The sequence below is a fragment of the Tinamus guttatus genome, unplaced genomic scaffold (genome assembly GCF_059628265.1).
Source record: "Tinamus guttatus ecotype Peru unplaced genomic scaffold, ASM5962826v1 Tinamus_guttatus_pri_ptg000332l, whole genome shotgun sequence".
NCBI classification, from domain to species: domain Eukaryota; kingdom Metazoa; phylum Chordata; class Aves; order Tinamiformes; family Tinamidae; genus Tinamus; species Tinamus guttatus.
In genome coordinates, this window is record NW_028288866.1 from 1,467,672 (window position 1) to 1,494,943 (window position 27,272).

The window sequence follows — 27,272 nt, forward strand, 5'->3', positions numbered from 1 at the left end:
TAATTCCTGTGGAGGGAAAACAAAGTTTGTTCAGCTGTAGCGAAGGTTGAGCAAACATGACACTAATCGCTTTCCCTGCGCCTTCTCGAGAAGGGCCTCGAGGAGAGCGTTGCCGCCTCAAATAAACGCCCAAAAGCAACTCTTAGCCCCCGGGAAAGCGCCCGAGAGCCGGTGCCGCTTTATCCCTATCAAGAGAGGGGTGCGAAGGTGTTGGGGTGACAGCCGGGATGCCACCGAGGGCTGGAGTCTCCCTCAATCGCTCCCTAAAAAAATGACAGTGGGTTCCATTGCACCATGAGACACCTTGATGCAGCCTTGATGGGTGAGGAAGGGGGGTCACAGCAAGGGACAAGGCTCTGGGCCATGCAGAGCCTAAGAAGGACTAAAAACAGGCAGGAACATGAGGAAGCTGCAGAGCGAGGGATGGACGGGGATGAGATACAAAATGGGTACGAGGGGTTAGGAAGAAGAACGGGTCAGGAGATAGTGGGAAGGCAAAGGAGAAACCAAGCAGTAGGAATGAAACAGAAGATAATGGGAAATTAAAGGCACAACCAAGACGGAAGGGGAATGGGCAGAAGATGCTGGGAAGGCAAAAGAGCCACCTAGAGACTGGAAGAGGAATGGGACAGAAGATGCCAAGAAGGCAAAGGTGCCACCACCACCACAGAGGAAAGGGGCAGATGACATTGGGAAGGTAAAGGCACAACTGAGATGTAGGAAGAGGAATGGGTTTAAGAGGCTGAGAAGATAAAGGAGCGACCAAGATGCAGGAACGGGTCAGAAGATGCTGGGAAGGCAAAGGAGCGACCAAGACATGGGAGAAGGGAAGGTGGAGGGGAGCCCGCAGGAACTCCAGGACTCCAGGACACCCCCGCGCTGGGGACGTGCGGCCGCCCCGGTCCCCGCGTGTCCCCAACCGCTAAGTGAGTGACAAATTACCGGCTTTGTTATTTGAGCACATACCAAATCGGGGCGATCAGTATTTGTCAAGTCCGGGAAGAGAAATAGATTGCGCAAAATGTTTCAAGGTTTATTTTAACAGGGCCTTAGAAAAATCAGTCAGTGCCAGGCCCAGAAACACCTCTTGGGACCGTTTGCCCTGGCTTGCCAGAATAGAGACTTATTTTTCTTCCCTTTTTAAATCAGGGCAAACAGAAAAAAAGCCATAAGAATGGCAATAAGGACACCGTCCCATGGCCACTTTGGACTGGGATACCTGCCTGGTCCATCCCCACAGATCCACTCACGAGATGGAGCAGGAGCAAGGAAATGTTAGGAAAATCGTGTTTTCTCATGTTTCAGAGGCAGATCTTCAGCTGCTAGAAGGCAGCTAGTGCTGTCCTCTGCCCTGGTGAGCTGGTTGGGCAAATCTGCCACCTCCTGCACATGATACAGGGCGGCCAGAGCTCAGAACTGCTCCCAGGCAAACCCTGGCCACAGGAATGAAGGCCACAGCAGCTCCACGATGCCCAGGAGCTCTACAGCAGTCACTGTGTCCAGCTCCTGCTGCACTGCGGTGCTTTGGGCCTGGAGAGCCATCCAAGCTCCACCTTCCCCTAAAATCTGAGCCAGGACCGGGACAAACTCAGAGCCGATGAGACAACTACGAGCTCCTTTCCCTCGTGAACGCTGGTCAGCCCCCGTCCGGCTTGCGAAGCATCCTCTGCTCATCATCACGTGGTGACTCCTCAGCAGGACCCACCTGTACCAGCACTGCCACCAGGGATGCAGGACAGCAGCAGGGGGACAGGTTGGACAACCAAACCCACATCAAAATGAACCCCGGGGCGGGAGCATCCGTCTCCCCGGCGGAGCAAGGGGCACTCGCACTCTTGCTGGGCTGTGTAGGAATAGGGCTGAGGAAACAGGCTGGGACGGACAGGGGGACCCAGGCTGCTGTCACCTCGAGGAAGCGCGAGGAGCGCAGGGACAGCGTGATGGAGGGACGCGGCTGCACCGACGGAACATCCCTCTCCATGAGGGACGTCACTTACCTCCCGGGAGACGCTCAAGGCACAAAAACGCTCCCTGCAACAGCCGTTCACATGGGTGGGTAAACCCCACTCTGCGCCCACGGCGGTGGTTAAAACAAACCATAAAACACAGCAAGATGAAAAACCCCAAATCCACGCAGGTCCAGCCTTGCTGAGAAGCAGGCAGCGTTAGGCCGGCATCTCAAGCTCCTCTTGGATCTCATTGGTACCAAACTGTGAAAGGAGGGAGGTAAAACTGGGAGACAAGCGAGCTGCACCAGAACCAGTGGGACAGCAGCAGCGCAGGACGCCCTGGAAGTCTCCCCACCAAGGGGAAGAAGGGACAAACAGGCTCAAGCAGGCAGAGTATCACAAAGGAGGGGACAAGACACCTACCTGCTTCATCACTGCCGGAGTCCCCGGCGAAGGAACCCCCGGATGCAGCCGGGATGTGCAGGGAAGGCCAAGAGCTGTGAGCTTCCCTGCAAGCTGCACAGACCCGTGCCGCAGGTTAGCCCAGACCGTATCCGTCTCCCCAGGAAAGGCACGGATGGGACCACAAAATCCATCACACACTGGGCTATGCTGGGTTTTGTTGTTGGTTTTTTTTTTGGCTTGTATGCTTAAAACAAGTGCAGCTCCGAGAAGAGCAGCGAGCCCGGAGGGAACGCGCAGACGCACGCGTCCTGCGGGCAGCGCAACCCGCAGCGGGGCCGTCACCAAAACGCAGCAGCTGGAAATCCAGAAGCAGCGGGGGAGGCCGGGAATGCCGCGCGGCGCTCCCAGCTGCTCCCGGTCCTGCACCGGGCATTCCGGGGGAGCGTCCGCAGCGCCCGGGAGCGGAGCCGGGCGGCCCCGCGTGGTGGCCCCGGTGCTCCGGAGGCTCCGGCCAGGCCCGGCTCGCGGGCTGACGTCAACAGCGCGGCCGTCCCGCGGCTCCGTCGGTCGAGGAGGCACCAGAGGGCGGCTGGGAACGAGGCCGGTCAGGAACGCCCGGCTTTGGAGCACGTTTTGCCCTCGGGTTTCGGAGGCAGGAGCAGGAGCTCCCGCTGCCATCGCCTCGCTGTGTTACTTAAATCCTGGGCAAGTCCTTTGGGACTGGGGTCCGGACAGCCCCCAGGCAGGGTTTTGGGAGGCGACGTTTTCCTCTTTTCCACTCAGTGTTATGTCATTAAGGGGAAAGGAACCAGCCGTCTGGATGGACATGGAGACCTCAGAGAGGAGTCGAGGGGGTGAAAGTGGAGCAGCAACGAGCAACGTTCCCCAAAGGCAACACAGGCAGCAAGGGCAAGAGAAACAACTCCCCTTGCAGGGCAGGACCCCAAAGGGCCCCGTGCAGGACGGCGGCAGAAGAGCGAGAGGCTCCTTCGAGGCCCGGAGGCAGCAGGAAGCCGGGGTCGGGGCAGCGCTGACCCAACAGCTCTCGCGCCAACCCCGCTCCGAGGCTGTTTTTAAATGGAAGCAGCTGCTACCAGCTGCAAGATGAGACCTAGATGGTGGCCGCGGAACGGAGGACGTTGCTGCCCTTTGGGTCCGTGCCAGAATCGTCAGCCTGTTTTTAGCTACAGCAGCTACCAGGACACCCGGAGCAGCTCCCGCCCGCCACGGCGCGGGGTTTGGGGGCCCCCCATCCCATTAGCCCCTGCCCAGGGCCACGAATCCCGCTCCGAACGGCAGGGACACAGTGTCCCAGGCCGCCTGAGGCAGGACAAGCCCAGCCTGCGTGCGGGACACCGAGTGGGGACAGTCGGGGACTCGCCTCGGCGGCGCCGGCGATGATGCAGAGCTGCTCCCAAAGCCTCCTCTCAGCAGCAGGATTAAACGTGCTCCTCTCTCCTTGCACGACAGCTCAACTCACGTGTGAGCTCTATATACAAATCAATTTCCATATTTCAACTTTGCTGACATCCAGGAGAGAAAAAAAAGGGTTTATGCCATTTGTCACCAAGGTACATGGGCTCACACGACAGAGCTGCTCGGACTGCACTCACCTCCCTCGGCCTCTGCTCCGGCCCTGCTCTCCTGCCTCCTCCCTCGCGCTGGTTTCGGCTCCATGTGACTGGGAGGAAAAGGCCCTGGAGTTCATCCGCTCCAAAGCAGGGAAAAGCATCCTGCAAGACGTTACTTTTCGGTCCAACTACTGAACGGGATCGTCTCTCTGTGCACCAGGGCTGACAAAGCAAGAGCGTGAGGCCGGAGCCGGGGAGAAAGGGATGACTGCTGCTTTCGGAGACAACAAGCAGCTGCCGAGGATACAGAGCCAAACCACTTGTTTGGAGAGAACAGAAGCAAAAACTCCGCCTGAACTCAGCAAACCCAAGGACTAGAAACTCAAGGTTGAAAGTCACCCGAGAACAGAACCGGCTAAGCTATTCCTCATACAGGAAGAGGGAGCAATTCAACAGGAAAAGTTACACAACCAGCTAACTAGATCTCACATATCTCATGCTCTGCTCGTGAGTCACCGAGTACCTCGGAAGTCTTTACAGGTGAGCAAGCAAAGAGCACTTGAGCTGCGGGTACCTTTTCAGATGGGAAAGTCGTGTTTTAAAAGCAGCAACGTGAGACAAAGCTGCTCACACCTGTAAGAGCTTGTCCCACTCCAGCAGCATCACAGGAAGAGCCCAAAGCCTCTCCCCCAGCCCCAAGATCTTTGCTTTCCACGTTGCCCACTGAAAACTGCACTACCCAAAAGGAAGAGGTTTTTCCACTTTGGCCCAATCTCCAGCAAGGCTTTCTGGTTTGCCAGGCTGAGCTGTGTGAAAGAACCAGCACGCGGCTCTCAGAGGCAACGTCTGCAGCGAGACGAGACAGCAGCTCCCGCGCAAAGATGCATCAGGAGAGGAAGAGCAACAGGGCAAACCTGCTCTGCAGAGCAGCAGCGCCGAGGCAGCCTCGCTCCCCGGGGAGGCGGTTTCCTGCCTGCTTCCAGGTCACCCGTCCTGCCGCTGGATTTAGACGCATCGGTTCGGTCCAGCAACCCGGGGACGCAGCAGCCGCGCGTGCCCCATGCAGGGGGACGCGGCGGCTGGCGACGCTCCATGCGGCTAAGGAGAGCGAAAGGCACACGCGCCCCACGGGGCTTTTTTAAAGCAGCTGGTGCTGGAATCAAAGGAAACGACCTTTCACAACCTCTTTGAAATGTGTTTTAATGGTTAATACAAGTTACGCGTCCACAGCGCGAGACCACCGATTCTTTGGAAATTAGACAAAAAGGCATAATAAAGCCAGGGTATTTTTTAGGGGGAGAAGCATGGTGCCATTTACCCCCCCGCCTTTTTTTTTTTTTTTTTTTTTTCTCCCTTATCTGCCCATAAACAGCAGCAGAAAACTTCTGCAAAGGGCAGCTTCAGATGTGCCAGAGCCCTAGGACCTGCTTTTAACATGCACAGCAGCAGATGCTCCCTTCCACGGTGCTTAAGGACCAACCACGGCCCCTGTCCAGGGTCTGGCAGGACAACAGCGGGTCTGCGCCAAAGACCAGAGCGATCGCGACAGAACCGAGCCCAGGGGCAGAGACAAGGGAAGACACGAAGCGATGGGACCAGGGATTGAGAGGAGACCACAAGTGACTTGAAAAGAGGAGGGCGGGAGGGGATGGGGGGCTCACAAGGTATAGAAAACCATAATTGAGAGTCCTTCAAACTCAAGAGAAAAAAAATATATTAACAAGGGAAATAACTACCCTCAGGCAGGCTTGTGAAGATATTTTACGTTTAATACATCTGAAAAGAATGCATATACAAAGAACTTTGACGTGAAAAGCACTGGTTCGACACTAATGAATCTACAAGAATTAGAAATTTGGGGAAATGGAGAAGATTCTGCAATTTTTTTTAAAAAAAAAGTTTGCAAGCCAAAATACAGTTTTGGTGAAATCCCTGTGAACGCTGCAGTCCAAGAGATCCTGCACACAATCCTGACCGGACTGGAGCCCCTCGTACAGGTTCCAAGGTTACTTACAAGCACAGTGCAGAAAAGGGGATTCCTTTAACTGGTCCCTATATGGTGCCACACTAAACACTAGAAATCCCTCCCCACAGTTCCTTTCCACTGACGCAGGTTTATCTTCCACCCCTCCTTGAAGGATGCTTGACCATCCAGTAAGAGATGCACCACCAGCACCACAGCTCAAGCTCATTTAATGCACACCAGGCCCGCTCAAATAAGTGTACTTGCTGGTAACTGGAAGCATTTCCCTAATAATTAAGGAGTGGTAGAAGGTGGATTTGTTAAAATCCAACTGAATCAGCTGGCCATGCTTAAAGAGCTGCAGTTATTTCTTCACAAGGTGACAAAAGGTTGCCAAGGGTAAACGCAGCGAACTACGTTCAAGTCTGATGGTGATTCTGGAGAAAAAGGATTCTCCTGTTCTTAAACTTCATAACTTAGAGGAAGGGGTAGAAATTTATGACTTGCATAGTGGAAAGCCTGGGGAAGAGATACAAGGCAACTTCAGAGGAGATGCAGATACTTCTTCTACACTTCTCCTTAGAGGAGCACCAGGTTGGGACATCTTAGTTTCCTGAATTTGTCTTTAGTACTGACATATGCTCACACCCAGGCTGCTGGCTGGATGTAGAAACAGCTCCAGAAGTTCTTGTAACCAGAAACAAGTCTTGCCAGACTGGCATAAGGGACAAGACTTCAGTAACACAGCCCAGAATTAGTCTGTTACAGAAAAAGTCATCACAAGCATGCCTGGATTTTAAACAAAACTTAGAAACAGTAAACAAAAATTAAAAAAAAAAAAAAACTAGTACTGATCAGTGTTTTCTCATAATACATAATTATTCAAAATTAACTAGTTTTTAATTGAATTGAAAGGGCACTGGGGAATAAACACTAACATTCTCATCTCACACAGGGGTCGTGTGGGGAAGATGGGAGTGCAGGCATTTGTCATTATTTGCAAAAAAAAAAACAGACAAATTTTTAAAATGTGTATCTTTAGTTTGATTTAACATTGCTTTTAGTATGACATCAAACACCAGCTTTGCAGAAGGGCTGTGGAGGACGTTCATAGCAGCACACACCTGCGAGTCTTCTTCGGCTCCGGAGGCTCCAGGGCAGCCAATATCGCCTCGTCAAATACATTCTTTAGGCCTTTCTGAAAAGGGTAGAGAGAGAGAAAGGGGCAGTCTCATTTTGAGTCTAGATACAAACAAAACCATCAAAAGCCAAGCGGCAGACAAACCCCTCTAACGACGGAGGGAGGTTCCAGGGTTTTTTTTTGCTCCCTGGGCTCTGTCCGAGCTGTCTTGCAGCGGTTAATTCCTCAGAGCAGCCCATTTCACAAAGAGGAACGCGGCCTTTTGAGTGCAGGCCAATGGACTTCACCAGAAGCAAAACACACACACGTACCCAAAGTCATTTCCTCAAGGTATTTTTTTTTTTTTTTTTTTTTTTTTTTATGATTACTCAGCTAGTACATATTTCACATGCTATGAGAAAGCAGAAGAGAGTTCAGCTGAACAGTGAGGTCTGGAGCACGCCGGGTGCCGCGGCACAGACTAGGGAGAGAGGAGGACACAGGACGAGCAAGCAGCAGTGTCGCTCCGAGGAGCCTCCCTCATTCCCATGGTTGGAAGCAGCCAGGGAGAGACACGGGATCAAGGCAGGAGGAGTATGGAGCGGGCACTGCACATTGTATAAATGTTAAACTGAAGCCAGGAAGAGCAAATCGGAATAAAAGCTTCATCAGTCATTTATACAAACATCTGCGGTTTTTAATTTCAAAATTTAAAGAGAACTACAATTGACGTTTTCTCCTTGAAACAATAAAAATCAGAAGCACGAGAGTAAGAAGCAGCTTTACATCTTACAGTAACAGGCGTTCAGAATCTATCATTGAAATGATCTACCATGTTAGTGAGAGCAAGGATTTTAAACAATTCATCAAGCAGTAGCAGGTACATTGATATTTCCTTCCCCCGAGGACTGACAAATACTCCACTACAGCACAGACAGCCAAAGCAACAGCAACAGAAAGAATCTCACCGCACAAAAGGAGAACCAGAAAACCCTTCACATTACAGCATAACTTGCAGATCACCGTTCCATGTACTTTTGTCATGCAAATACAGTTAACAAGAGTCACAAACAGAAACTGAAAAAGTCTCGTTTCTTCCAGTCAGATTCGAGAAGATCAAACATCGTTTCTTATCCCTTCAGGGTTTCTTTTTCAATAACACTATACCCAGGTCCTTTCCCCCAACAGCCTAAATCATAAAGCTACCCACATCTGGCAACCCAAGCAGCAGAGCGCTAAGCGAGTCCAGTTCATGTTCCACGGTCACAATGTTTTGCTAAAGATCTTAAGTTATCGTTTGCAGTCCAAAAAGCTAATACAGAGGTTGCTCTAAGATGGTAAGCAGACACATCAGCTTTCAATCAAGGTGGGTTTATTCCTTTTTTTTTTTTTTTTAAACCAGATTTCTACAGTAGTGGGACAGAGGAAGCAGCAGCAAGAGGGGAAGGAGAAAGTTTAGAATATACAGCACTTCCTTTTGGGCTGAGTTTCCGGAGGCTCGAGGGCAGCTAGGATAGCCTCATCAAACACATTCTTCAGACCTCTCTACAAGACAGAGGGGAGGAGAAAAAACAGCAGCCAGGTTAGAGGATTAGAGAAAAACAAGCAGATACAAAGAGCATTCAGGATCAAGCAGGCTGAATTCACAGAGGCAGTAAACAGATTTACTTTGCAAAAACAAAGTAGATCTTGGGAGGAAATCTCATTTGAATGACCCAGAAGTCAACACTGGAGACACACAGGACACGTGACAGGCCGAGTTAGACAAAATGTGCACCCAAAAGGGCAGAGGCACAGACAGAGCAGCAATTGGTGAGGACAATCAGGCAGGGGAGGGAAGAGGGAAATTTGGGGGTTCCATTTAAGTGCTGCATATGTTCTTAGCAAGCTTGGAGGGCATTTGCCCCTCCAAGGATCTCGATAAGGGTGAGGTGTTCACACCACCCTTGGAGCCGCGCGTCACGGATAAGGCAATGCCGGACGCACCGACTCCTCATTCCCAATGGACACCCAGGCAGCCCGAGGGCTTCAGACAGCTCTGCTATGTGAATTCAGCCCTGAATAACTGAACATCTCTAGATGGTGGGGAAGGACGAGCTGGCACCGAGGCAGTACCTGCCTGCTAAGCCATCGCCACCGTCACACAGGAGCTATCAGCCCTTTAAAGAGTGATGCAGCACCTTACCAGCACTGCTGTTTTGACATGGACAGGCAGCTACGGAAATGGCAGGAAATTTCAGTTATTCAGCTTAGTTACCAAAGTAAGTACAACCAGTGGAGTTACGGGAAGACAGAGACGATGTTGGAGTTGGAATAACCCAGACCCAACAGCAGACAAGCAGTCACAGAGCTCTAAGAGATCCGCAGGGATCACACGGAGCACAGAGCATGCGCTGCGCTTGCTGTAAGCGAAACAGAAACACTGCAATATGTTACCACTCCCACACAACTCTGCCCAGCTACACCTGGGAGCCAGGGCTGAAACTTGGCTCCGTCCGCGCTAACTGGACTCGCCTATATCTACTGGCATGAGTGCAACCTTGGTCAGTTCAGAAGAACTGCTTTACATCCAAAGGAAAAAGAAAAAAAACAGGAAAGTTGGAAAAAAAAACAAAACTTAACTTTGAAAAGGCTGCAATTATTTACAGGAAGTCATTAAATTATTCAAATGAAACACTTCTCCCTCACTGGTTTGACTGGATAGATCCCTTTTTAAGAGTCTTTAATCTTGTTTTGCTGAAGCACATACATGGGAGATCTCTACGACAATTTCATCTGAAAGCATTTAAAGCCCAACGTGTTATATGCAAGATTAAGACTTGGAAGTCTAAAAGTTAAGGAAGTTAAGGGCAATCATTCTGCATATCCCATTCTGTATATCCTCCCCAGTAGTCTGACAAAAGAGCTAGAGACTTCAAAAATACCTATAAGAAGTCCAAGCACTAATTAAATTTTCTTTCTGTGTGAATAAGGCAGTAGGATAAACTCAATTATACACTGCTAGGCAGATTACGAACCCATGCAGGGCAAAAAAAAGTCAAGAAGCCAGGTTTTAAATGTGCTGTTCACAGTCTCCTCCCTTGTTTTCCTATTGCACAGGAGAGATTTATTTATTTTAGAGAGCAGAATTTAGGATTTGTTTTGAAGGATCTAGAAAAAAATATGGGATAAGGGCCAGACAAACAGGATGGGGACAAAACTGTTGCGAAAACGAAACTGGAGTCACAAGCTTGAATGATATAGGAGTAAGCACATTAGGGGAGATTTGTATGGCATCCCTGGCAAAACAAATCACAACCGTGCCACTTCAAACCTGAACATCCTCCCCTGGAGGACAACAGGGAGCTGGGCTAGTTTAGGCTTCCTTTTTCCACCTTCCATGAGGGGAAAAAAGATGAAACTGAACACTCAGCATTGCAGTCAAGCTCAAGCAGGAGGAGATAACCTCTCTTCAGAGAAGGACTTGGAAATTCAGCTTCTTACGACTCCTCCAGTACCTTGGGACCCTGAGACACTTCCACACTAGACAAGATAGATCTTCCTCCCAGGAGATTGAGGGGGAAAGCAACATACACCCCAGCTACAGCCTTTCAAGGTTATTTGCTACAATGGGGTCAAATCCACCTGCAAATTAGTTGGAAAGACAGAGTCTAGAGTTTTGTTTGTTTTGCCAAGATGAACTGCATAGATGAAAGTCAGGTTAAAGAGGCAGGGATCATGCAACTCGTTCTAGCTTCAGCTGAAACCAACTCCTGCAAGATTCCCTTCCCTGTATGGAATGGCCCCTCTTGGCTAGGGAAGGCAGCAGGATCAGCACTGGGAGCTTCAGACATCCCTCTGCATATAAACAACCTATTTGTTTGGCAGCTACTACTGACAGGCTGAGAAAATACTCTGTGGGGAAGTAAACAAATGAAGCAAGAGGAATAGAGCAGAGGCAAAGCAAACTGACTAGTCCTGCAGATGAAAGGCCTTCTGAACCCCTCCTACCAAACATCAGTGGGTGTATGAGCACTAGCAGTGCTGCAGAAGAGATTCAAGCTGAGCTTCCAAGTACATAAATCTGTTCCCTGCCACAAACTAAGCTGCATATCTGGAAATAGAAAATTCAGTGTTTATCTACTCTTTTTATCACGTCAACTCTTAAAATTATCAGAATAAGTGCTTTTGTGCAATTTGAGCAGACTAAACAAGGCACAGCTAAAGCTACAGGGGTGTTGCAGTCAGCAATAAAGGACAAAATTCCTCCTATGCATTTACTCAGCTGGCAGGTCCTACAGCCTAGTAAGCAGGTAGTTGTTCCACAGACAAAAAGAGACAGGGTAGTGAATGCTTCAGGACAAGAGTATGACAGCTTGAGCACAAACAACCTGCAGCCTGCACGCGGGCACTAAGGAAGCCAAGGCCACCTTTAGATCAGGGACTCACAGGACGAATAAAGTTTGCCTTTATTCCAGCTGGACAGCCAGTGTTTCACACCCATTTCTCCCCTATCATTTCATTAAGTTAAAGAAAAAAGGATCATTGCGTTTCCTGATCTCACGTCAGCAATTTCAGTGACGTTTTAGACTCACTGCTGCAAGTCAGTTCACATAGCACCACCATGTTTGTGCCTGAAGAACTGTCTTGTTGTTACAGTCTGTCTCAGCAGCACTTCCATCTTAAGGCAGACACAGGAAACGGAGCTCACCACAGATTGCGCAGGAAGAGAAAGAAGCTCTCAAGACTACGAAATGCCTTCTCACCCCAAAACTAGGGAAACTGACTTTCCCAAGAGGAAACAACTCACCTGCAAGGTTTCTTCTTTGCCTGCTCTCTACTAGAGAACTGAATTCTGCCTCCTAATCCACTTATTGTCCAAAACACTTTAATTTTAGATAATTGGGCAACATTTTCTCCAACACAAAAGCACACTCAGTCATTAGCCCCTCCTCCCTCTGTCTCCCCTCTACACTACGCCTGTTCTTCACGTGATTTTTTTCTTTGTACCATTTCCAACTCCTCGTGCCTTAGAACAATAGCACAAAGAGAAAGCTACTGTTGTCAACAGCAGAAACAGCTCACAGCTTTTCACATGCCATATTGAGCTGTTTTTCCCCCCAAAAGTGAAGAAAATGAGGAACACGAGCAAGCAGAAGTGGCCAAAGACCAACTCTCACCTGCGTAAGTGCAGAGCACTCCACGTATTTGACGGCCTTCAGGTCCCGGGCCAGTTTTTCAGCCGTCTCTGGAGTTATGGGCTTCTGCTTGTTCTTGGCAAGTTTCTCAATTGTGGAAGGATCATCTCTGAGATCAATCTGGGTGCCAACAAGCAGGAAAGGAGTCTTTGGACAGTGGTGAGTAATTTCAGGTACCCACTAAAGAAAGAAAGACAGTGCTTGTTACTAAACAGCTATTGAGGTAACTTCTCTGGCATTTCTCATATCACTGCAGCTGCTCCCCTTTCAGGCAGAGCTTAACCAACCTTTTCTTTCACATTTTCAAATGAAGAAGGAGAAACCACTGAAAAACAGACCAGAAATACATCTGTCTGCGGATAGCTGAGGGGTCGTAATCTATCATAATCTTCCTGACCTAAAAGGAAGGAATGAACACAGTATTAGAAAAGATCCCCTTGGAGCCAGGGAGTAATGAAATGCTGCCCTTTTACAGGTGGTTAGGATACATATGCCAGCACAAAAGCATTATTGTGAGCAATACTAACTCTTAAGCAAATACACTCACCCTGAATCTAAACATTCAGGGAACCTAGTTTTCAAATACAGAATTCATCCAGCTGCTACGTAACAGAGAGCTGCTTAACAAAGTCACAGGAGGGCAGGGAAGCCAGCTAGGAGTGCAGTCAAGTAATTTTTCAGATCAAACACCCTCAGGTTGCAGAACACTTTCCTTGATCAGAATCAGAAATTGCAGAACATAAAACCAGTTATAAGACAAAGTCTTCTGTACGTAGTCTACTCATTAAAAGTATTTTGCTATCAAATTGCATGAATAAGCAAAGACTGAAGGTATGGAAGCAGCATGGAAAAAAAGGCAATTTTGTTCACTAGCACATCTTGACTTACACTTGCAAACAACTGAGAAAGTATCTTTTCAGTAGGAAGAGCTAAGAGGACTAGTGAGTCCTCCCACGGCATTCACCTAAAAAGGCACTGAAGTCCCAGCATGGACCAGGTTTCCCAGAAGCCGGGCTCTTTCCCTTGGGTTACAAGGTGGTGGGTAGTTCCTGCAGGAGACCATTAGCAGCGTCCTACTAGTCCAGCTCTACCACACAACTTGTGGCTACTTAATCACTGCAAATCTCTCCACCCAAAAAGTCTTATTTAATCCTTCATTGTTAAAAAAAAGCCTACAGATTTAATTTTAATCTAAAAAAATAAAAAATAAAAAATAAAGCATCGTGCAATATCATGAAACTTTGGAAACTTCATATATCATCCTGAATCACCTTAAAAGGGCAGAGATGTGCCACATGTTCTTAAATAAGATCTTCTAATGTCAGACTTGAATGTCAAGACAGGATGATTAAAACTAGAATAGTTAGAAAAATACATTTTTTATGTGCGCTTAAAAACATATTTTATTAACATCTTCTCCTTTAAAATTTGTTTACGAAGAAAAACCTCTCATTTTCCAATTATGTAGATTAAAGGCACAAGTTTGATGCTTGTCATCTCATGTCATAAAATAAAACAGCTCTTAAAGAAGGTGAAAATTGAAATGAACTTAACTTAGCAACTCTCCAGAGGTCAGGGGGTAAGAATCAAGATTTTTTTTTCCCCCCCTCTGAATATGAAGGCATAGAGCTTGAGGGGGTGTGTGTATGTGTATATATATGTGTTTATATGTATATATATGTGTATAAAATCCACATTCTCTCAACTAAATCTTGAGGGGTTACAACATCAAAGGCTTGACTTCTCACCTGCAGTATCAAAGAGGCCTAGGGTGTAAGGTTCTCCTCCAATCATCACTGTTACAGCATAGTTATCAAAAACCTGATGAGAAAGAAAAAAGAAAAAGCATGTTTAGAACTGTGCGAATAAGCCACCTTTTGAACCTACTCACCTTGCAAGACCACCAATTCGCACGAGATTCGGTGAGCTGAGAAACAGAAGCCATGAGGGTTAAAATGCTGCCTTTAATGGGACAGATCAGTTTAGGATGGAGATGTATGAGCTGCTTCCAGGAAGAAGCTAAGCAGAGGTAGATATCAGGTATATACCAGGTATACCACTGCATATAATGGTGGAAAAAACAACACACAACTAACAAAACAGTGATAACAAGTCTTGCCTGTAATTGCAAGGAGGTTTCCCACATCACCACAAGTGTTTCAGCCTTTACAGCTAGCCTGACACAGTAAACACGTCCCCACAAAGGCAGAAAAGATAAACTTAGGCCTTGACTCACTTAAGCCATTAGGGCACAAAGCTATGAGACTACTTCTCACCAGACTTCAGTCCTTTAAAAACCAACAAAAACAACATTTAAGGAATTCAATAAGAAACATCTTTTCATCAGGAACCTCTCCTTCAGCTTTGGAAGAAATATTCTTTAGGTCAACATTCCAAATTTCAAATAGCTCCATTTTACCTACAGAACCTGAACAGGCAACATTTAAGGAAACCCTGCCAACTGGAGGTCAGAAAAACCTCTCTCATGTGCTACAAGATTAGGGAGGCAAGATGCACAATAAAGAATGGAAGTTCTTGCCTTAACACAAAACTGAGCATTTCTTCAGTACCGACTGCTGCTCACACCGCAGCAGGGAAGAGGTTAATCATCTCAAAAGCTTTTCGTGGAGCAGTCACATGCTTATATTAACGGGACTTCAGTAAAAGCTCAAGCCCTTGGCAAAAAAAGAAATCCCAATAAAATGTGATATTGAGACCACTAAGGCAGTGTTTCCAAACCGAACTCCCAGTAGCTCTGAGCTGCCTCTTTTCTGGCTGAGCATTCTGGCTAAAGCCAGAGGAGAAAGGTGGAATAAGGGCTTATTCTGTGTACGAAAACTACTACTTGAGACTCCAGAGGGACTGGTAAGGCTCTGAATCCAACTACTACTAGGTACTAAACAAGAAACTGGTATGCTCCTTCCTTGCTTAAGGTCTGAGCATTTACCCTTTCAGAGGCCAGCAGCTTAAGTCACCTGAAGGTATTTCTCTATACAGTTTCCCCCAGCTCCCCTCCTCTGAAACAGGAATTTCCGAGGTGTAACCACTATTAGAAGGGTCAGGGATTCAGGAGTTTCAGCTCCTGCCAGGGCCAGAGCACCTTCTGTACAGGTAGCACGATCCTCTGCACGACAGGCGTGGCACCCAAGCTGCCATTCCCCAAGTGCCAACGTGCAGGCTGTTGACATGAGTCTCTTCTATGCCTGTACACGCAGAACAGCTTTGTTTGAAAACAGACTGCGGCTACTTGGCTTAAACACCACCTCTTCCTCCTCCTCGCTTCGTCCTCCTGAGCTGCTAGATGCATTCAAGGAAGGAGGATGCCACCTTCCTCAAGAGAGACACTCTGCGGGAGCTACTACAGCCGATCCCCTGCGTTGGCCAGTGCGCTGGCCTTGAGCGACGACCTGTGTTTACCAAACTCGTGCAGCACTATTTTATCTGCTGATTCTTTTCCTGCCTAAACATTTTTGCTAAGCAGTTCATGTCCCCACCTGCTTTACTCTAGGGTCCTCCTTATAGTTTCTCTTTATTCAGCTACAAACATTTTGAGAGGGCCAAGGTTTGCTGAGTCTCGAGCTGCTTGCTTTTCATTTGGGAACAATGCCCCCCGTTGTGTTTCTTTGCCTGTTTATTACTAGAAGTTTTAGCCAGAATAATCTGAGGTTACTTACAAGTTTGGAACAAGCCTCAAGGTTATTCACAGATTTAGAAATAGGCCTACAGCACTGCAGAACTTGTACAATATTCCCAGAACAACAAGTTTTTAAGCAGTGAGGTTCGTGTGCAGATATTATTCCAGAAACATGGACAGGTTTGAAAGGTACCATAAATATGCCTTAACACTTCTCGAGCACACTCTACTGGCAAGTAACCCTGGAGGGTTTTGAGTAGCTTTTCCACATTGCTCGTTATCAGAGATTTATTAAACAACCATATCCAGGACAGCAAGTTCATAGTTAAACTCAAGATGTTTCAAAAAATTAAGATACAGCATTTTTAACACAATTATTGGTCATTTCACTAGGGAAAGCATTGAAACACTCAGTCTACTCTGTTCCTCAAAGTTAGGAAGCTTCACCAGCAGGCATTTAATCTCAATGATACATTTCCAGATCCAAATTTGGTTTAGGTATGCAGGTAAACCCTTTGACTTGCGTTTGGACCAGAAGATGTCTCTTCAAGCCCATAACACTAACGATTAATAGAAAGACAATCCAGATGTCAAACTCTCTTGCAGAAAGTTCACTAAGAACAAAATGAATCACCTCAGTGTCATCAGCCAGATCTTGCATACAGAACATTAACAGCAACAGCACTTTGTTTTCGGAAAAAAAAAAATAATATATATATATATAAAACAAACATGTACCCTATCAGAATAAAGCACTGCTTCTAAAAGCAAAATGCAGAAAGCAGAAAGAATCAAGATCAGCAAGCTGACGAGCATGTGTTCCTGCAGTTCTAAGGGCTGAAAATATTAACAAAACCCCGCTAGTGCCTATCACCCAGTAGAAGCTCAGGTTCTGCAGAGCAATCAAACAGATACAAGAAAGGTTAACAGCAGAAGGTACCACATGCTGATCATTAGCCTTCCATGAGGTAAGAATCATTCTCCAACAGAAAATCAGGCTAGAAGCACCAAGGTGTACATGCCAAAAAGATTATTCTATTCAAGAAGAAAGTTCAGGCTGCCCTACTCAACAAGCCAAAAAACAACTGTAGCCATTCTCTTACTCACCGTTGGTACGTATTCCGATGGGAATTTATTTGTTGTGTAAGAAATTAAGAGACATGTTTTACCAACAGCACCATCACCCACGACTACACACTTAATCGTCTGCATAGCTGAAGTTTGCTAGGATATCAACTCCAACGTGAGCCTAAAAAGAAAGAGATACATGTAGTTAGATGTTTCCTGTTATTACTAGATAACTGCATATGGCATTGATGAGCTTCAACCAGAGCCCAAACCACTAGCATCACATAAATAAAAAGGATAAATAGCACAAAAGACAAGATATTCTTAGATCAGATAGTAGATACATTCTCTCCCTTGAGCATGTTCAAGCAATTGCCTAATTGTCTAATATCTGCACAAGCCCAGGAATCGAAACCCAACTTAGAAGAATTCTAACCTTGTCCAAAAAAAAAAAAAAAAGGTTTTCAAGATATCCTGCTTCACAGAGCCCAAACTGATTAGTTTTAGGCAGATATATTTGCAGATATTTTTCCTTCCCCCATTTTTTCTAAGCTCAACATCAAGCTTACATCCACATGCATACCTTTTTCTTGGGCAAAACCACCACACCAACATAACATCCTGAAGGCCACAGGTACACACAATGACTACGGACATTGCAACATACTACTAACCACAAGCTTTTTATAAGCAAACTGGAAGTGACAAGGAGATATGGTTTCATACTGCAAATGACACAGACATGCTGACCACCGCTCACAAGGGAAGATTGTCAATGACTTGAAACACACCATGTTACCAGCTTTCTTTTTAAAGTTACAGATTTAGACATAGACTGACATCTTCAGGGTATACATTCTCAAGTTTCTAAAAATAGTACTTGTAAGGAAACCCTAATCACAACCTTTCCTACCAAGCCAGGAAGAGATCCACAAGCAGTCAGTTTTAGGAAACGGCAGCAAAGACACTGTCGTAAAACAAGACGTCAATCAGCAACCCACTCACAACACTGCTATTTCTGTGTCTTCTTTCAATACTCAAAGACCTCTACTATGAAGGATTTACTTAGGCACCAGCCAGTATCATTAGTCCTCTACTTGGTGCCATCTTTTAACATGGAAAAATAAAATCTGTTGACTTCTGCAGATTCCCCATTTCCACACGGGAAGACCAATGGCACACACACTAAAGTCATATGAGCAGGCCCTTCATTAATACTACAGTAAGCTCAAACAATTTGGCCCTAGAGCAAACACATTTATTTAAAAAGGCAAGTCCCCCATCTCTATTTCAAAGGTTTTTCCAAAGTTCAGGTCAGCTTGACTGCTTACAGCTAAGTAACACTAGTAAAGCAGGAAACAGCTTTCCTTATGGGATTTCACATCCATTTCTTGTATGCTTTTCCAGCTTCAACTGACATTCACTATCACACACAACCCAAATTCAAGAAGCCTCTGCTCCTGCCACACTTGGTCATCCCAGATGTGATTGCAGCAAGTGAGAACACCCAGCACCAGGTTAACACCCAGCACTAGGTTAACATCACCGTAGCTACAGTCTTGGCACGCATGGGGAGCCTAATCTCTCTCTCCCTGCTGTGTCCTCCCACTGACAGGGCACTACTCCTTCCTTCCCTTCCAGGTCGCAGGTTTTTTGGAGGCCACCCCTTCCATAAAACACATGTAAATCATGGGCAGACAAGAAAACAAGTTACTCATCTACTTCAAGCCCATCTTTCCATAACCTGACAAGTACACAAATGGAAGAATCAAGTACTATAGCTCATTTGATCCATCACAATTTATCCATGCACAATTAATTATTAGAACATTGCATAGGTCCAAGAAAAGCTCACATATGCCATAAAGAACATGTTTATTTTTCAACTCATTTATCTAGAGAACGTTAAGCACGCAGTAAAAAAATTAAAATACCAAAGCATAACAGATCAAATGCCTGTCCCACAACCTTTCCCTTTTTCCTGTCTTTAGCCACAGTCAAAAGTCATACTGACTCTGTGAGAACTGTTGCATTCTGCGAAGAGCTGAAAATTGAAAATACAAGCTACACATACACCTTGCACTTGGACTGCAATATGCTTGCACTAGCCAGTTTTTTTTTCTTGCCGTGAACAATTTCATCTACACAATTAGTCCTCTACAGTACAGGAGAATGCCAATAAAACAGTATTTTCAAGTATTTTACTCTTACCCTACACTTCCAAACTACTCCCAAAGCAAGGGGTTAATTTGATGCCTATCACTCTGATTCAAATGTGCTTGGTAATGCGTAACGCAGGGTGGTACACGAGGAAGAAGCACTGACCTCATACCAGACTGGGCTGCACCTTTCTTTACCAGGTGACTTGATCCTTTAAGCTTTTCTTTGGCAGTGAAAACAGATCAGAGTGTGAATAACCTTATGCCTTACCCCAGTATCAGCACTCTGGAAGGACTTGAGTGCAGTGCAAGAACCCTTCACTGCACAAGGGGTGACCTGGACAAGTAGTTTGTTTCATTTTATAAGTAAAGAAATTAACAACTTACCACAAATGGAGAAAAACAAAAAAATATATATATTAGCTGGCGCCACTGTAACTTCTCTGTGCACCAAGGACTACTGTGTGTCTCACACAGCTATTTAAATCCTCCCACGTGGAAGTGAAACCCACTAGATGCTTCAGGGTTACTTCTGTAAAAGGCCAAGGGGCATCCACATACCAGCATAACTTAAGGCTAAAAAATGATTTAAAAAAATTTATTTGCCCATTTTTTTAAACACAGTGCTTAAAGTTGGGCCAAGTTTTAAATAGATTTGGCATCTTAACTACAGGTCTCCAAAGTCTTATTCAACAACTCCACTTTCCCACCACTGGATTGCTTTACTTTGATTAGAAGGCTTTCCAGATTAGCTGGATGAACAAGTTTGTGTTCCCCAACCTCTAACAAGCCACAAAACGCAGCTGAAAAAACAAGCTCACTGTTGGGGGCTTAGATTCACTACACCAGGGCCTACTCTTCCACAGGAAGACACTTAGTTACATATACATATTCACTGAACGTGGGATACAAGTAAAAAATTCCATATCTCCAGAGTGAAACACTGGTAAGGGGAAAACTAAGAAATTAAAAGGTTTCTTTGCTAAAGCACCTAACCCAAGAACATCCACACATACAACACCCAGAAGGATTACAAGGCACTTCCAAGTAATTTTAAGTATCTGGGGGAATTTAAGCAGCCCAGGCAGGCAGCAGTGAAGTGAGCGCTGTTTGAGTGCAGCAGAATCAACAGAGCCACATAGTTGTGGCCATCTGACTGGCCCCAGCCAGGAGACCTGATAGAGGCCAGAAACGTAATGCAAGTCAATCTCCTGCAAAAAGACATCTTTTAAGTTAAACTGATTCAATTGTTCTTTGCACTTTCTCCATACGGTCTGAATATTCACCAGAAGACACTGATATTTCAGCCCTTTTGGCTCTGAGACCCCACGTGGTACCTACAGCTTTCTCCCATGCACAAGCATGGGAAAATACTACTACAAATACAGGTTAAAATGTGGACATTTCTCCTAGCCAGAGGAAACCAAGCCGTCAAATCCGTCTGCACATCCTGTATTAGCTTCCTGCCGAGCCCCAGCAGCATCTCAACTTCCTCTTTCGAGCAGTAGTTTAATGCTGCCATTTCATCACATGTACTAGCTAAACTCAGCTTGCTGCAAACCACCACCAGCTCATGATCACAATACTCTTTTGTACACACCATTACCTGCAAGTCTAAGCTTAACCAGGCTGTCACAGCTTCAGATCCTGTTCTGCACTCGAACAGAACCATTTCTGAAGATTAAAAATAAACCATTAATATTTCTTTATTTCCTCCAAGCAGCACAGTTTTACAGTACACACAGGTCAGTCATTTAAGTCAGCTGGGGTCAAAGCAGTCATGAGTTCACAATGCAACAAACAAGAACATGTACAGGATTTTACTCAGGTTGGCCTCTGTTATCCACTTTCCCCTTCCAAACTATTACCAGTTCATGTATTATTTAAAAACATACATATACCTGCATTTACTTACACGTGTATTTGGCCATTTGTTCCTCGATGAACCACATTCACTTTAAGGCACTCAGGCAGGACTGCGAAGTTACTTTACACAAAAGTCACCTGCTGTATGCCCACTACAACATAGCAATTTTTGTTTCTTAAAGCAACCAGAAGTCTCCCAAATACGAGGCACAAGGCATAGCCAAGCACTCTGATGTGAGCAATGAAGTATTCTCCATTGCAGAGCCATTAACCAGGATTAGACAGGGGAGGTACATCGCATGGCTACGCTACATTATAAATCTGGTGCAGCCTCCTCAACTGCTCCACCTCAGAGATTCCTGGCACATCTTCTGCCCTTTAAAGATCAGAGACCACTAACATACAAGTGACTTTAGTTATCAACACTATAGTTAACGGACCTTGGGCTGCTCGATAATAATGACCCTCGCAAGGATAAGGTGGGAAACGTAAGCAGAAGCAGCTTTCTAATTAAGAGCTGAACTCCACAAAAGACACGACAACCACGGAAAGCAGAATTGTGTTTAAGAGCAGTATTGCCATGGTTGCTGTACACCTGTAGAGAGAAATACCATTTGCTGAGTTAGCTAAGCCTTCCAGATCAAAGCTCAATTTTTATCTTTCAGTTTGCTAGAAACTTTTATTCAGAGGATGATCTGACCCCCCAATACACTCATTTGCCCTATGCTAGTAGCACAGTAAGGTAACTTTATTAGATTATATTTTAATACTCTGAACCACCTGAGATTACATGCCCACTCTGCCCATAGCTCAGACCCTGGCAGGCACACAAGGTAGATACACAAGTGCCTCCCCTTGCTCCCAAAGGCTCCCAGTGCAGCTTAAGTTCTGGATAGCTGCATTCCCTTCGAATAAGGCAAGTCAAAGTTCAACGTAAAGTCTGCAAAGAGCAGAAGGGACCCGAAACAAGCCTGTAGATATTACCATGCCAACTCAGGGGCTTGAAAAGATATCCTTCTTTTCAATATTCTTCCAAGCTTGCCAGTTTACAGAGTTTGCATATCCAGACATTTCCGCTGCTGAGGTCCCACAGCAGCATTTAGAAGCAACTATTTCTGAATAAGTCAGCTTGAATTAGTATGGGAGAAGTGCAAGATTTCTTCTCAAAATACAGTTGTCTCATATCAACTGATAGTTTCTATATTTATAAGCAGCCTAGCTTTTTTTCTCATTAGGTTCTCTATGTGAGAAGGGACAGGCATGTTGTACAACTTCATAAAGCCTCTCCACAACAAGCTAGCAAAGTAGAGACACACAAAAGGAAGAAAGTGATTTGTGGGGTGACAGGGGAAGATGGGAAAAGCCTGTATCCAAAGTACTAGCTGCATTTCTGATGTTTCCAGTTCCATATCTTTGAAAAAAATAAATAGTCCTTTTGCTTCATTTTCATCCTAATAAAATTCAAAACAAGCCCACAAAACCTGGTCGGAAGATGAATGGGCTTGTTGCACAACAGCTCAACTTGGGTGACCCCAGCAGCGCTTCCATTTGTTCATGCTTTTACCCTGGGCATTGCCAGATCTATCCCACTTCATAGCTCAGAAGAACACGTTTGTCTTTTTTTTTTTTTTTTTTTTTTCCCCCCGCCTGTTGAGTTCGTTATAAAGTTCTTAGTTATCATTCTGGTTAAAGTCGCACTGTTTGGCAGAACCAACTGCTACAGGTAGAAAAAAATAACCAGAGTTACCACAGAGAAGGGAACATACTTACATTTTAAGTCCTCTTCTAGAAAACACATTCTGTCTTATGACCCTTGACTTGAATTCTTATACCCTACAGGAAGTCATTTTATTCTACCATGCAACAAAATCCTGTTCAGTGCTTTAATACCACATTAAAAAGAACCATCTGGATTAAGTTAGTTTCATACTTCTAGCATTTAAGAATACAAGCTGTATTTTTACCTTAGCTTCCATTTGCACATATTAACAGACGCCTATGCCTGAGCTGTTTCTCCTCCTATACCACTGTTAACTGCAGTCAGTTATGAGTAAAACAGACCACTGGCAGAAGTTCCTCTATTTTTGTGCACATTTTTACATAGCTGAAAGCACCCTACATACATTCAAGTTGCAACTCATCACTCTTCATTCCCATTACATTCAGGAAATAGGATAACGGCTGGCGCTCAGTGTACACAGGCTGTCTAAAGGGTGTCTTAAGGAAGCAGTGCATTTTGGCTCAGACCTATTACCAACATTCTTTTGAAGAACTAGAGGACGAAGTTGTCAAAAACAATCCAAGAGAGACTTTTGCCTGACACTGAGCTACCCTGGGATATCCATGAAACCTAAAAAAGAACTGGAAAGCTAGCTAAAACCAGGGGGGAAGAAACACAGGTTTTGCTTCACTCACCTACCCACAGGAAGGAGCTTGAACCACCCTTCCCCTGCTGAGCAGCAAGGGCAAACCACAAACACTGCGAGCACCAATCGTGGCGTAGACAGCGAGGCAAAAAGGCTGCTGGGCAATTGGCAGTTTTCCAGGAGCAGGTAAACATGGAAACCACTCGTGACAAAGTTCTCTTGCCCCACACACGCTTCATCCCATGAAGGATCTGCCCGAGAGCCCCTCTTAAAGCATTTGGGAATTAAGCCTTTAAATCCACAGCGCTCCGCCAGCATTAGCAAACTCACCGTTCCAAACATGCAGAAGGTGAACCACAACCAAAGCACCTCTCTGGTCACATCCAAACCAAGACACAACCTTTCCACTATGAGGCCTAGTCAACTGCACTCAATCATTTACAGACCACAGCCAACCCAATCCAAACAGCTACCAACATTTTCAAAGCAGCAGATGCCTTTTCCCACTACAGTCAAAACTGCAAAAGCATTTTTGTCATATCCACCACCCCCAAATAAAATAGAGCACTCATTGGCCAAGAACAAGGAGTAACATCTTTCGAGTTGAGAACCAAGTAGTTCAAACCAGGTTGTTACAAACAAGCAAAAGCAAGCAACCATGGCCACTGCTGTGGCACCACAAGGACCTGGCACCCCACTCCTGACTTCCACTCTTCCCTCCAGGATTCACACAGGAAGCTTAGCCTTAACTCTGGAAGCGGCTTGGCAAAACCACCTTCACCTTTACCATAGTTTGGTGCGCATTTGGAAAACAAGCTCCGATATCACACAATCAGAACACAGACAGAGGAGAACACGGTATCTTCACACCACTTTCAGACAGAAAGAGTCAGAGGAGGCTGCCCGGTTGCTGTAACACACGGTATTCCAAATAAGAAATATGTATTTCTCTTTCAGCTAGAGGAGGCAGAGCATGGATCATGCTAGGAATCATGGCACAACACTCCAAGTCATGGAATGAATTAACAGCACAACGGCTTAAAAAATGAACAGCAGCTCTTAAAAGTTTATAAAGAGTAAATGAGGAATCCGTTTTTGAAAAAGTCACTTGTTTAGAAGAAAAGTCATTCTCTCTCAAGGAGCGCAGCTAATTTACTGAGATGAAAAAACAGATCAAATGCTACTTTGATGATTTAAATACAACAAAAACATTATCTGGAGCTGGAAAGTTACAGAGATTGGTTACATGGCAACAAGGTTGAAACTCTGCTTCTTCTATTCACCATTTTCATTTTACTGCATACTTAGGACTGGGTAAACAAACCAAGCTCCTCCATCCAATAACAATCTAGAGGAAACACCACCAGAACCTGAAAACAACTCTCTCCAATTCCAGTTCTACCGCTTTCTTGCCTCCTCTCACCGATTTCGGGCATTTATCTGCATACTATCATGAAAATACAGCCCGGATTCCAGAAGAGTTTTTCACCTGGATGAAGTCCCTACCTGTCTTGGCTGCACACATTCAGGGAGGAATAAAATCAGGCCACGTTTTATCCCTCTGAAATACTTCGCAAAAAAGGTCTTGCACACCAATTCTAGCAGTAATCTTTTTGGATGGATGCCCTTAGCCAATAGGCTATGAGCTTCCAACAGAGCTTAAAGGAAGCTAGATGCCCACCTCATTAAATACCAAGTTTTAGAAGTCTACCCCCTTCAAATGTCTTTAAAGTCTCAGCATAAAAACTCCTCTTGTCAAGAAGGTGTTTTATTTGCCATCTATTAAATACTTAAATTGGGTTTTGTCATGCGCTTATTTGACATAAAGGGGTGACAGGAGCCAAGCTGGAAGCCTGCAACATGCCAAGTAGATAAGGAGGGTTCCTTGCTACCTAGAGCGCTAAAAATCAATTTCACGGCCAGTTTTCGACAGAACCCTAATCTTGTACAAAGAGAAGTATTCCACTTCCCCCAGAGGGGATTAAGCCTCAAAAATGAAGTTAACTACACCCCCTCGCAATTCCCTCTCCAGACTTGCTGTTGTAGGAGCTAGGAACACTGAAACTCATAAGAGCTATTTTAACCACAGGGAAAGCCTGTAGAGTTGTGCTCCACCTACACCAGTAATTTGAATGAACTTCAGAACCTTTGGTACAACAAATAAAAAAATGAATTAAACCTATGTTCATAAGCCTTTGATGCTTAAGTGCCACAGCTGCTTTTTAATTAAAATAGGAACTTTTATACCAGGACCATTCAAGAGTGACTTTACACGTGTTTCACAGGAAATTTAAGGGAAATAAATAAATCAGAATCGCACATTCATCAGGGAAATCCCAAGGAGCTTTGGACATACTTCATTTCTACTTACCGTTGTTCTTTTAGTAGAGCTACGGTTCCCATTTTAGACACTGGAAATAATACAGAAATGTTCGGGAAGTTCTGCAGTAACACTGAAAACATACTAAACTTCCCCAAACTGGCTATTATTTTCAGGGCAATAAAACCCATCAAAGCAGGATGCACTTAACTAGCTTGTTGCAGCATCAGTTGCAGATCACAAACAACCAAGTTCAAAGTACATTAATCTAACGATTATAATTTCAGTCCAGAACAAGTTAGCAAGCTGCAAACATGTTTTTTCTTGCACAAAGCAGTGGTTACTACCTCTTGCCAAGACTTAGAAATGCTTTTCATTATTACTAAAGCATATAATAACTGAAGAGTTTGAACACACAGGCTCATTTCTGCAGTTACCAATATATTGATTCGAGTCTTACATAAGATCCCATCCTAACAGGCATTTGCCTATATTTCCCTGTAATGCTTAGCGAATATAAAAGAGCACTTTATAATGCGGAACGCCACATTTTCTGCAGCAAGCTGCCCAAACACAAAAGCTTTCTATCTAAAATTATTTTTACACAAGAACCCTCCGCTAACTGGAAGAGACAAGCCTGAAGTGCTTCACCGAGTTATGCCAATTAGCAATAGGAGACGCTCGATCCTTTTTTTTTTTTTTTTTTAATTCCGTTCCAGAAAAGGGTCATTTGGGCTGCGACAGTCTAATTTAACGCTTTGAAGGCGGGCGGGTGGGCAGCACCTCCTCTCCTGGAGCACAGAGCAGGAGGCACCCGACACAAAGGCACCCACAGATGGCCGGGCCGAAGTGCTGGGACAACACAGTTGTCATCTAACATGGCCTCCTCCTCAGGGCCTGCTTACGCTTTTGTCAGGGAAATGCCAGCGAAGCTGCTCTGGCCCTGCCGCAAGGACGAGGCAGGGCTATTTCTGGCCATTTAACAACTCCTTAAAGAAGGTTTTCACAATTCTACCTGGCAGCGTCCCCCGCTGGCTCACAGCAGAGATGGGTGGCGGGTCCCTAGAAGACACCCTGGAGCCCGGGCAGGGCGACTTGTTGCGGACGCTCCTGCGCGTTCACGCCGGGGAGGAGGAAGGAGCCCGGGCAGCAGCGCCCGGTGCAACGCGGGCCAGAGCCGCCGGCGCTGCCCCTTCCCGGAAGGGCCGAGCCCAGCGCTACACAAGGGTGCGGAAACCGCGGCTGAAATTTGCTTTTGAGGGGTTATTTTCTCTTTCAAGGATTTTCATCCGCCCCCTACAAAGAGGGGGCTCCACGGCGCCGTCCCCCCACCCCGCGCTGGTAACGGCCGTCCCTCCCCCACGCGCCCTGAGGCAAAAAGCGAAGAGGGGGGGGAACGTTAGAGAGCAAGAGGAAGGCGGAGGCGGCCCGGGAGCCCCCGCAGGGCCGCGCCGGGGCGGCTCCCCGGGCCCGGCCGACGCCCGGCCCCGGGCACTGCCCGTTTGGAGAAGCGGGGGCCGCGGGGAGCGGGGGCCGCGGGGAGCGGGGCCGGGGTCGCGGCGCGGCCGGGCCCCGCGCGCTCTCTCACCTCAGAGTCTCCGCCGGGCGTTGGCAGCTCGCTGCGGGGTCTCCGCGGCTCAGGCACAGGGGCACGCCGCCGCTGACGTCATCACG

At 46.1% G+C, this 27,272-nt stretch overlaps 1 protein-coding gene across 2 annotated transcripts; it reads right to left on the reverse strand.

The window, feature by feature from the left end:
• Positions 1-5,673: 5,673 nt before the first annotated feature.
• On the reverse strand, positions 5,674-27,272 carry CDC42 (cell division cycle 42). 2 transcript variants are annotated; one of them, XM_088529526.1, is made up of 6 exons: positions 27,187-27,272; positions 16,927-17,068; positions 13,934-14,006; positions 12,473-12,582; positions 12,168-12,365; positions 5,674-7,086 (listed from the first exon to the last, which is right to left on the reverse strand). In XM_088529526.1, the coding sequence occupies exons 2-6, from the start codon at positions 17,029-17,031 to the stop codon at positions 6,997-6,999; spliced, it is 576 nt and encodes a 191-aa protein (XP_088385652.1). In that variant the 5' UTR covers positions 17,032-17,068; positions 27,187-27,272; the 3' UTR covers positions 5,674-6,996. The 2 variants fall into 2 exon arrangements, with proteins under 2 accessions (XP_088385652.1, XP_088385653.1); XM_088529527.1 differs by lacking the exon at positions 5,674-7,086 and adding an exon at positions 7,684-8,553.